Below are 12,500 nucleotides of genomic sequence, written 5' to 3'. Positions count from 1 at the left end.
CCTATTGATAATTCATCTAATTAAAAATTCATCAACCCCAGCCTTTCCTTGCTAGCTATTCAATCCCTCCCAGTGCTTTCAGACAGTTGAACTTTATCGGGATTTACAAAGCAACACATGTGACCTGAATAGTGCGTTTCTGTTAGCTGTCATTCTTATGCATTATTAATGAATTTTACAAGCACATTTATTATTTTTTTGTTATCGTTATTTTATATGCGTTCTAGCTATATGTGTTTTTATATTTGTTCTGTAGTTTTTTTTTCATGATAATTAAGTATGTACCACGTGATCGCATTACCGTGATTCACGTGGCCCGATGTCGTGCGGCCGCGGATGCCTTGCACTGAGGTTTTGAGTCATTTAAGACCTCGTTTTTCACTGAAGAACGTTGCGGCTCTGCTGGATTCAACGAGGTCAGTCTTCCTCTTTCAGGCTATCAACAAATATTTGAAAGAATGCGACAGACCTGCACGGTCTCCCTTTTGTGGCTTTGTTGTTTCAGATAATTATCAAACCTTTCGTTGTTTTCTCACTATGGGACGTAGATAAACAGGAAATCAACCTGTCCAATGCACAAGCTAACAACTTCAACCTAACGATAAAGTTAACTACTTAAATTTCAGAAAAGGAGATCACTTCCTAGAGCGACAACAGTATACAAAGGAGAACGATTCGATAAAGAATCTATTCTCCATATCAAAACATATCACCAGCCGCGCCGACTGAAATCTTCCAATACACTGATTAAAGCCTTTTACCTCTTGTCACCCACCCGGTGTCAAGAAGGGTGTTATCAATGGACAGGCTAGTAGGCTTCGCCGAACAAATTCTTCCAAAACAACATTTGTGGAGAAACTATCTCGATTCAAAGCGCGTCTTGAAGGGCGAGGTAACCTTATGCATCTTATTGAGAGAACAGAATCTGAGGTCATTTTTTCTGGCACGCAGTCGGCACTTAACAAAAAGCCAAAACTACCGAGAAAACCCGCCTACCATTTGTCAGTACGTACAACGCAGCTGTATCAAATTTTAAAACAATACTGACGAGTTTAAACAAACTGTAAAAATAAATGTGTTAATCACGTATATTTAAATTAATTATGGAAAGAGATACAAAATACATCAAAGCAACACAAAAAACATATAGAAAGGAAATAAAAATTACGGCACAGAAATCTAATACATGCATTACAAAATAAAGCTGTTTGAATATTGACTGGAAGGGCGCGCCATAAAAAAAATACAGCGGAAAAAAATGAGCGACAGAAAAAAAAAGTGAGCGGCGGACAAAATAAACATTAAAAAAGAGAGAAGAGACATTAGTCTCTTACGAAAAAGGAGAGAAGAGAAAGATGTCTCTTTAAAAGCACCGTACTTGCCCGTGGGTAAACGCTATTTATTATATAGATATTGATGAAATACAAGGATTTCTCCTTTTATTAAAAAATCATATCTTCACCGCGTGCAGTGAACATATCATTTTTATCTTTCACATGTGAGGATATAGGTGTTGTCATGGTAACCAACACGCTTAACCAATAAAACGCGAGCTTTCTCTTCATTGTAAGATACTTTTGTGCTTTAATATAATTCTTCTCTACTACATAACATTTTTATTGCGAAATTTGACATTATCATGATTTGTTTTTCATAACTTTCATATCTTGTTCACGGCATGTTACACAACATCCGTGTTTTAGCGGTTGGTGACCACTTTTTCATCATTCCGAAAATGAATAAAACAAGTTGTTGTAAATCTAGACATTTCATTGTTTTTTGGGGAAACGAATTTTATCTTCTCGTGCTGAAAATATCTCTCACTCGTTCGCGTCGATCACTCGTGAGAGATACTTGCAGCACTCGAAGATAAAATTCGTTTCTCCGCGCGGCCATGTAATATCCTCTATTTACCCATGGGCAAAAGGTTTTGTGTAACCACAGCTAATGATCTGAAAGGTTCTCAATTGTTCGCTTACGCTGTTGTTAGGCCCTCCACAGACTAGGGATTTAGTTGTCGACAACGATTTGTGATCGACAACTAAAAGTTATCGACAACTAAAGAACGTAGTCTGTGGCGCAAGTTGTCGACAACTAAACCCCAAATTATTAGTTGTCGACAACTAATCAGTTTCCTTTTTCGAAAAGGGAAACTGATTAGTTGTCGACGGCCTCATTTTTTGGCGTTTTTCTAGTGTGTGAAAACTTTTGTTTTAGTTGTCGACAACTTTGAAATGTCCTCGCTATTGTGAGCATGCGTAGTAAGCTCTTGGTGTCCAACCTCCCTGCGTATCGGTTTCTAAATCAGTATTTCAGCGCCAGTGTGTGGAATCCCTTTATCGGACTTATTTAGTTGTCGATACCTTTTAGCTGCCGATCACAAATAGTTGTCGACAACTAAATCCCCAGTCTGTGGAGGGCCTTAACCCTTTGATTACTATCTGGCCAAATACGTCCAGCTTTATCCACGATCCCATGTACCCCTTGTGACGTCATCACTTTTAACGGTCAGGAACAGCTTTGTTCACTAACTTGTGCAGGGAGAAGAGATCTTTCAAACTATACCAGAATGAGCACAATTGAGTCAAGGAAACTGCAGAAACGGCCAAAAAAATCATGTAACACTGACCTGAAAATCTCCATGAAAAGCTTGTTCCATTACCCACCTACCTTTCTGAGCACCTAATTCTAAGATGAAGAAAGCGAAAAGAGAGGGAAGGAGAGAAAGCGAAAAGTGAAAGTCGAAAGTGTTGTGCTACTTTTAAACCCAAATGTCGAAATTTTGTTTTCTGCGCATGCCCGAACTTTGCAAGCGCTTATTTTGCACCTGGTTGAAAAGGCCGCGGAGTGTACAACCTGGGAACGGGCTTGTAGGGAGATTTAGCTCTTAAACAGCACGACAGTGACCAAAAAACCCCTCAACTAGCTTCAAAACGTGTTTTTCGGCCAAATCCCTAGTAGCCAAAGGGTTAAAACCACAAATTTGGTGATTTCACGTTGTTGTTTATGCAGAGAACCGCAAAAATACGAGATAAAATGCGTGCAGCACGTGCAGCACGATTATTTTTCCTCTTTTAACCAATCAAATATTCTTGTTTTGTGGAGTTTTCGTAGCCGTAGCCGTCGTCGTTTCTTCAACTCCTTAATGTTATTTTTAACCTGGAAAAGGGCGGGCTTGGGGAACTGAAACGGGGGACGTAAGGGGAATCGCGGGGATGGGAGGGTGCCTTATTAAGTGTCACTTAAACACAATCAATGCATTCAAAAGATAAGCAATGCTGTTTAATGATGGTATACGATACACGGCCATGGTGTCATGGTGCTTGCTATAAAGCGAAGCCTTCACCGGTAGTAGTTTTTACGTTTAGCTGCAATTTCCCTGTGATAAATCGGGAAATAAGAACACCTAAAATGACATTATTTCATTCAAAATTCTTCTAACTGGTGCCTCTTGTTTTTCACATCTCATTTACTTTAAAATTAGGTCTGATTTGTCAGAAAGGAACATGTTAAAGTTGTATCTCCTAAGTAGTTTCTTGAGATCAAAAGTTTAAAAAGTCAAATGAATGTCGATACTAATTGATTTTAATATCTCAAGTAACATATGTATTATATATCAGTTATCCCAGACCAGGCATCAAGTAAGCAAGATTATCCAGTGTTTCCTCCTGATAAAAGAAACAAAAGGAAACTGAAGATTAGCCTTTCAATGTAAAATTTAGCGCCCTGCCCACGAAAATTTTTGTGATCCTTTCCTTTTGCTCGCGCTTATTTTATTCGTAGAAACAGCCGTAAAGTAGGCATAAGCGAAAACAGGAGTAATTAAGTAGCTCAGTCATACGGCGCCAACTTATAGAGCGTCTTCTCTGACGTTACTGCGCGGCCTGCATAAACCTCTTTCAATGTGCCTGTTTCGCATGTGGGAAAGCTGTTGACTTGCGTTTTTCTTAACAATAATCCGTTTGGTACAAATGCGATTGAGTCTTAAGGCCCATATAACAAGGCGAGTTTTATCTTGGGAAGAAAATCCGGACCATGCAACCACCCGGCTTAAACATTATTACAAAAACAGGGTGAATTATCGCCCGGGTGCGAAATGTCAACTCAAGAAGAGACATCTGCCAGGATGCGAAAACAAAATCAGTGCGCAAGTTGAAGTTCCTCTCTTCAATCTGTGTCTTAGCCCAGGCTAAAAAGAAAGTTAGTTAATCACACGGCTTTTCAGCTTGAGCTGGAGTTAAGAATTTCCGCCATGTAATCCGGCGCGGCCCCTTAATTTCACGAAGCTCATGTTTTCAGACGAAATCGTCAATAGTCGCGCGCGTCATGCAAGTTTATCCAATCACACCACACATCAAACTCGCACTTTAAGTGGTCCCGACTAAAATCTCCAGAGAATCTTACATTACACTTACATTACACTTTTCACAGCACGATCGAGGTTTTTCGGCAGCCTCGCATCTTCGCTCGGCTAGCTCGTTTCCAATAACCAATATGTTAAGAGAAGTGTCTATGCAAATATTCTTAGCAGAGAGAAAAAATGTTTTGATGGAGCTGAAGTAAACGCCAGATGTTTCCACTGGTGCGCGGCCGCTACGTTGGTGTCTCTCTGCATGGAGTCTCCATACTGATCCATACTAAACACTATAATTTTGAGTGGTACCCTTCGCCGATTAACTCGAGTTTGCAATATCGCAAAACCCTAAAACTTTGAAAGGTGTTTATTTGTCACCCTTCTACAATATCTCAATTTCTACACTTAATTTGTTGAATGGTAAGCGATTTTATTTTTTTCTTTGCGTGACGACAAAACTCAGAATTGAGCAAACACGTTCAATTTTTTTTCCTTTATGTGGAAATATTTGCTTTATTTTCAGCAGTTCGCCCGACCGTTTTCTGGACGGACTCTGAGTTTTTAGCAAAAAATGGTTGTTATATCGCGACGAAGTGCATTAGAATGTCACAAAAAAAAGACGCCGTGTCACTCAAGCGGAAAGTAGCGGGGTTATTCACTCGACTGCACAGAGTCCCGGGATAGCAGTGACGTCACTATTCCACACGTCCTCGTTTTGCGTTGCTTGGCTTCATCATGGATGTTCGACAGCTTTTCAAGATTCTTAAAAAGGAAGCAGAATGCCCATTGTGCATAGAGATAGTAAAAAATCCCACGACATTACCATGTCTTCACTCATTCTGCCTGGAGTGTCTCGACAGACACGCAAACTTCGCAAGGAGACAGCTAAAAGCGACAATTAAATGTCCGGTTTGCCAGACCTTATTTCAAATTCCCGAAACAGACACATTCGAGAATTTGCCGTCATCGTTTCATCTCAACCGATTGGTGGATGTTCTGGCTCTAGAAGATGGCAGCGTACAGTCTCAAAGATGCAACAGTTGTGACGAGAACAATACGGCAACATGTTACTGTTTCGTGTGCCAGGATTTTCTGTGCGCATCTTGTTTTGAAGCTCACCAACGCTTGAAGGCCACAAGGGGTCATCGCAATGTTTTGATCGACAAACTGCAAGCGCAAGATGTGCAAGAGTTGATCCACAGACCCGTGATGTGTTCACAGCAATACCATGAAGATCAACCCCTCGAATTTTACTGCGAAGACTGTAAAGTTCTGATTTGCCACAAATGTACTGTAGTGAGTCATGATCGACACTCTAAGACAGACACTCAAAAAGCTGCACAAGAACAAAAGATGCAAATTGCCGACGTTGTGGCCAAAGTGAAAGCGGAAATTGTCAGATACGAGGGTGAAATTAACAAACAAACTGACCTAAGAAACAAAAACAAAGTTGAAATTTTGAACGAGGAAAAGAAAATGACAGACACTGTGGAAAAATTGATTGGTGATTTGCGAGAACACGAGAGGAAAATGAAGGACAAGTTTCGTGAAATTTATCAAGCGGAACAAAAACATCACGCAACGCGACTGGAAAATTTCGAGATGGTTGCCACCCAGCTGAAAAGCTGCTCCGAACGCTGTCAGAGCATCTTAGAAAGAAACTTCAGCGTCGAAATTCTACAAACAAATCACGCCATCCTCGGACGTTGTAATGAACTGTTAAATGTAAGAAAACCCGATCTTTACATGTCGCCACATGTACATTACTTGGTGGAAAAGGAATTGGATCTTATGGATCGAGTTGTTGTCACGAAGACTGATCCCTCAAAGTGCTTAGCTGAAGGTCAAGACAGCAAGGAAGTAAAAGAAAGGAAGGAAACATATTTCGTCATTGTTACGAAGGATTCAGAAGGATTTCAATGTTATCAACAAGATGATAGAATCAAAGTCGACATATTGACTCCAGAAGATGATCAACTAATAACAGACATTGAAGACACCAAAGACGGCAAATACATTGTGTCATATACGCCACAAGGTTCCGGACAACACGGAGTGGAGATCGTTGTGAATGAACAGCCGCTGACTGGTAGTCCTTGGATTGTGCAGGTTCATCAGCATCAATATCAATTTGCCTTTCAGTTTGGTTCAGAAGGGACGGGACAAGGAGAATTTGATAGCATCTACGATATTGATATATGTAAAACAGGAACAATTGGTGTTGCAGATGGGCGGAATAAAAGAATTCAATTGTTTACCTCTGAAGGAAAGTTTCAAAGGGAGATAAGACTTAATGGTGAACCTTTGTCTGTGGCATTTACAGACTCTGGCGACCTGCTGACTTCTGTTCTGGGAAGGGACAATAGGCTTCGTCTGTTCAGTGAGGAGGGTCACCTCATCAAACACATCAATGATAAACATCTTGATAAACCAGGTCGCCTTTCCATTGCGAGTGATGGTCGTATAACCACAACTGATTGGCCGGACAAGAAAATCAAGGTCCTCTCCCCCGATGGGAATGACTTGCTCCAGTCCTTCAGTACCCCAGACTGTGATAAATCCCCAGAATTCGCCTTTTATCACCAGGACAAATTCTTTGTTTCTTATTTGTTTGCTAATTGTGTCAAAGTATTTGACAAAACAGGAGAGTACTTACATGACATCGGCTGTAAGGGGTGCAATGATGGCCAGTTTAATGGTCCTCGTGGACTCGTTATTGACAAGTACAACCGACTCATTGTGTGTGATGTAGGTAACCAAAGGCTGCAACTCTTCACCCTCAGCGGCAAGTTTTTGAGTAAAATTGATGTACAATGTTTCGAAAGGGGCGTTCCTTCTTACGTTGCTATAGACAGTGGTGGCAGTCTCATAGTAGCCGACCACGTCAACAGCCGCATTTCCGTTTTCTATTAAGATGTGATATATTTTTGCTTTATTAGCATAAGGCTAACTTTTTCTAATCAGTCAGCCGAGAATGAAGTAATAAATATTGAAAGTGCATTGCATAAGCTCTCAAAAGCTCTGAAAAATGATGCTTTGAAAATTCGAGATTTTACAAAGAATATTATGGGATCAGTAGCGCCTTTGTCACACAAGAATTGATCAGTTTTTGATGCCTAATAACTGGCTCGTTATTAAAGCTAAAAGGCTTAAAATTGGAGGTTTAACTAAAGTTTAACAAGTTCTTTTAGCATGTGAAGTCAATTTTTAAACAGCATGATTGATGCCATCTTTGCAAACTCGTACGTTAATGAAACAAAATGTAAAGAAAGCCAAGATTCCCTTATACCTTTCTAATGAAAATAGCTACGTACTAGAATCTGCAACTACCCTGTAGGAAAGCAAGAGAAAAACAGGGAAAAGTCCACTGGAAGAAAAACATTAATTTTTTGTTTTAAATGGATAATTTTTGAGGTATTTTGTTTTGTTATCTTTTCTGTAAATTAGGTGTTTGCTTACAATTTGTTCTTAGTGTTTTAAAGGTAGCTATTGTAGGCAGTAATCATTCTCGTTCCGAGGGCGCTTCCCCCTCCAAGTGAGGGAAAAGCCCTGGGAACAAGGTTGAATACCCCTCTCCATAATTTTCAAGGAATCTCGAAAATTTTGAATAATAAATTAGACTTTAACTTTAACGCCCCAAGAACTTTGCTGAATCTCGGAAACTGTTATTTTTCTTACAATACCTGCTTATCTTGCAATGAAAGATTTAAACCGGTGACGCACAGGTGAAAATTTGTTGGTGAATGTTGAACTGTATATCATTAGAAGATTTCACAGGTTGAACGTTGTGGAACTGAAAACGTCATCTCAAAATTTAGCTTTGCACTTTCATAAGTCTTTTGCCATTATTCCATCTCCAGGATCTCGTTCATGATGAAAAATGTGCGTAAGTTATTAAAAAAAAAATTGGTGCAAGGAATTTCAGAGTAAGAATAGGAGGTTTTCACGTTACGTCATCGCCGCCATGTTGGTGGACAAAAAAAAAAGTTGTCTCATTAATTAGCTTCTTTTGTTCGTCCAGCAGCAATAGACCTTATTCACGATGGCCGCCACGTTGGATTTGCTATGATCATGCAAACTAACTACACACTTCTGAGGGGGCAAACAACACAAGTTCGAGAGGTTATAACGAACATCTTAGCCACACAGATGATTTGTTTCACGTTCATTGGATGTTTATCACCTAAGTAGTAAAATAAAATGATTACACAAGTTACTTCAGTGAAAAATGAGCAGATAACGAAGTAAAAGTCAAAATGTCAAAGGATATCAAAAGATATAAAATTATTATAAAAGGCACTTAATTCTAAATTCTTAAATGAACTTTTAGCATTGTTATTTCAATATTTCGACAAACCGATTTTCCGCAATTTGCCTTTTTTCCAATGTTTGCCTCCCAACATAGCAGATGGCTAATTTGCATGACAATTTGAAAGCCAACATGGCGGCTATCGTGAATAAGGCCTATTGTACATTGCAGTATTGTTATCTGTGTCTCTAGAAATTGGTTGCAAACCACCTATAGAGAACAAAAGATTCGCATTCGAATGCTCCCGTTAAAACCACAAAATGTCGTTGTCAATTAAGTCAATTAAGCAGAGTACCGCAAACAAATGATGCGCTAGTAACTGATGCGTGCCACATTATTGCAGCACGATTATTTTTCCTGTTTAAACCAATGATATTGTTTTTTTGTGGTAAACGTTTTGCTTAAGGGCCTGGGGTCTGTTTCTCGAAAGTCCCGAAAACTTTTCGGGCTCGAAAAGTCATTTGTACAACTGCCAACCACTTGTTTTGGAAAGCCGATCTTTTATCGTGTTTTCATGGTAACAAAAAGAAAAATGACTTTGAAATTTCACTACTCAAATCCTCTCCGTTCTTGAGATACAAAGGGAACTGTGAAACCCGAAAATGGCCCGTAAAGTTTCGAGACCTTCGAGAAACGGGCCCCTGGCCAAACGGGAAATGTTTGCCGTTAAAGGACGTTCGCGCTAATTGTTTGTGCGCAACGTTACTGCCCAGGTAACGCGACTGTAACGCGGCACACATTACTTCGAGCATTTTTTAAACCTTTGCAAAAACCGTGGACGATACGTCTTGCACAGCGTTGGATCAGAGAAGATCGTGATCAGTCAAAATTGATGAAAAAATATTTATGAAAGTCAAGTAGACTACTGCACGACTGATATTCGCGTTGTTCTATCAGTCTTCCACTAGTCTACTTGACTTTGATAAATATTTTTCAAGCGTTAGTTAAAATAACATGGCGACAAAAACGCCGGAGAAAAAATTCCAGGCCGGAGAAAGAATGGCACATTTATTTCCGAATCATCATAAAACGTTAAAGAGAAGTGAGCCGGAAGATGGAAAAGCTCTTGAAAAGGTAGCTGACCCAGTAGTGGCTGAAAGTTTGGAAAACTCGTGGACGAACCGTAAATTTAATGGGGCTGTTTTTTAAAGTGTTTTTATTATCCTACGAACTTAAGTTAATAATGAATGCATGATTTTGAAGTTCTTTTTCTTTACTTTTCGTGATAATTGAGCAGTATTTTCGTCCTCATCCGCTTGAATAGTGCGGACCTTTGTGAATCAACCAGCGATTAAATTTCACAAAAACCACACTCCAGAAGATGAGCATGATGGCAATGGAGAGATATCATACAAAACACCAACCAAATGAAGGTGACTACTGCTTAAAACTTCGTTGCTATGCTTGAGAAAGTTCTTTTTTTAGATAAAAACCTTTCATCCCTGCAGCGATCGAGTCTCTCTTGGGTTCCAGTCCTTCCCCGACAGGTCACGCAAAAAGGTGACAAACGAAATTTTCCAAGAGCTTTGCAAAATCACATCGATTTTACTCGTTTAGATCATTAGTGACCCCTATTTTTTTAATCATGAATCACTTACTTTACTTAATATCTACAAAATATGATGAAATGAAAAAATTCCCACCGTAAGAAGTTATCTTTTTTTAATATTTTCTTTTCTTCGTGCCACATCGAATTCCGGTAGTGGTTGCAACCAATAGAGCTTACGAAAACGCTCGTCGAGCATAACTCTACTGTTTACGACATCCCTAGCGGCATGCAATTATCTAAAAATCCCACTCCTAAAAACCTATGCACGGAAACCTTCACTCTAACAGTTTATTTTTATGATTTTCAATGGATGAGCTATTATGGCCGATTTCTCGAAATTAAGGCATTTTTCCACTTCCATTTTCTCCGTAACAAAGTCGTTGACCCCCATTTTTTTTTTTTTTTTCATTTTGGAGTAAGTACTTTATGACCTAACTCTAGGCGAGAAATGAAGAAAATCTCATCGTAGGAAGATTTTGGCGCGAACGTCCTTAAACAACATCAAACATTTTTTGGTGACCAAACCTGCTGATGTTGAAGTGAGTGGCCAAACGGTTAAAACCTGTTTGATCTAGCTCAGATCAAACTCCACAAGCAAAGAACTATGGGTCAGAAATACGTAAACCACACGTGGCGTACAAGCGGGTGAGCAAGCGTGGTACGCATGCGCGGCCCAAACATGTTTGAAACCGTTGTCCAAACGAACAAAACTTCCCACATCAAACACGAGAAGAAAAGAAATAGTTAAAGTTGTTTGACGAATGTTTGATGGCCTTCAAAATTTTTCCATCTCGACCAAACACGATCAACCACTGACCACCAAACAAGGTGGCCAACGGTAAAATGTTTGGTTACCAAACAATGTTTGATGTTGTTTGGTCGCAAACATTTCCCTTTTGGCCAGGCCTTTAAGTCTCGTCGTTCCTGAAACTCCCTAATTTCTAATGAACAATTTTAAAGGAACGAAACGTGGTATTCCTGTGGGTGTATGTCGAGGAAGGTCGAAATCATTCCTTTTAGAGAGACATTGTTCTCTGCTTTGGAGACTGAGGTAGTTTCTGTCATGGTTGATTTGAACGCTGGTAATGTCTCCTATCTGAATTAGTCTCCTTGTTATTTGGAATTTACCACTGTGATGGCACAAGCTTTTCCCTTTATTTCTATGTACGCCCATTTTATTGCTAACCATTTGGAGTTCGTTAACGTTCATGAAGAACGTTAGAATAAGAAAAGACTAATTAGGTTTTCCTTTTTTTGGTCATTTGTCGCCAATAGAACACAAAACTCCTTTTTTGCGTGTCGCGACGAAAAAAGATGCTATACACCTTATTCCAAAATGGCCCCCATTTTACTATTCCTTTGTTTCCATGCAAATTGGCTCTTACGGCCTCGATTTCAAACGTAAAATTCAAAAGAATATTTAACCTTGAACGAGGCCATAAGGGTAAATTTGCATGGAAACAAAAAAATACTTACATGGCGGCCATTTTGGAATAAGGTGTATTCCGTTGTCTTTGATGCAAAACACCTCTTCTGAAATATAAGGTAACGTCGAAGAAACACCCCATTTTAAGGCAACCTTCTTTTGCTCGGCAGTGGATTATTTTGATGTGACGAATGAAAATCAGTGAAAAGAGTTGGCTTTTTAATGAACAGCTGAATGTTGAATGCATGAAAGCTATATGTATTTAGCATTGTAGTCCAAGCCACTCTACTCTCTAGTCAACAAAAACTTTTCTGGAAAATCAATATTCGCTCTTTCGTGTTTATGTGGCTGCGAATGTAGTCCATGTTGTGGGCGTTGCAGGGTGTTAGGGAAGAAACCTGTAACTTAGTTGACAAGAACACGGTTGAAGAAAAAATAGAAAAGAAGAGAAGGACTTTTGTACGTTTATGTAATATGTCAGGAGATGGGCTCCTGAATATGTCAAAACTTAAGCTTGATAGTTTCACGTTGTTCTTTCGCAGAGCACGGTATTAAAAAGGACTAAAATTAGTGCACGCCGCACGTGCAGCACGATCTTTTAAAACTCATTAACTTCGTGTTCACTGGCGTCGCCGTTGTCAAAGGCTCGTTTTTACTGCAGTGCCACAAACATTTCAAGACGCGTTCACTTGTTGCTAATGTACAGTGTCTTTTGTGCTACCAAAAATGATTTGAAACGCTGCGGAGTTTGGTGTTCGTTTTTACACATGCGTTGTTAGCAAATCCAGGAACAAGGCTTACCTCAAGGCTACCTATTGTAGGTCATCTGGATAGTGAACCTGCATTCTCCTAACCCAAGGGC

At 39.6% G+C, this 12,500-nt stretch overlaps 1 protein-coding gene across 1 annotated transcript in view; it reads left to right on the top strand.

The window, feature by feature from the left end:
* LOC137972629 (uncharacterized) overlaps positions 1 to 7,429 on the top strand; it is a 20,951-nt gene extending 13,522 nt beyond the window's left edge. The window contains exon 2 of the mRNA XM_068819367.1: positions 5,073 to 7,429. Coding sequence (XP_068675468.1) covers positions 5,073 to 7,267 — 2,195 coding nt within the window. The 3' untranslated portion in view covers positions 7,268 to 7,429. The remainder of the gene's footprint in view (positions 1 to 5,072) is intronic.
* The last annotated feature ends 5,071 nt before the right edge of the window (positions 7,430 to 12,500 follow it).

Source organism: Montipora foliosa, chromosome 10 (assembly GCF_036669935.1).
Source record: "Montipora foliosa isolate CH-2021 chromosome 10, ASM3666993v2, whole genome shotgun sequence".
Lineage (NCBI taxonomy): Eukaryota > Metazoa > Cnidaria > Anthozoa > Scleractinia > Acroporidae > Montipora > Montipora foliosa.
The sequence above is the reverse complement of the archived record's forward strand: the minus strand, read 5'-3'. Positions and strand labels throughout refer to the sequence as shown.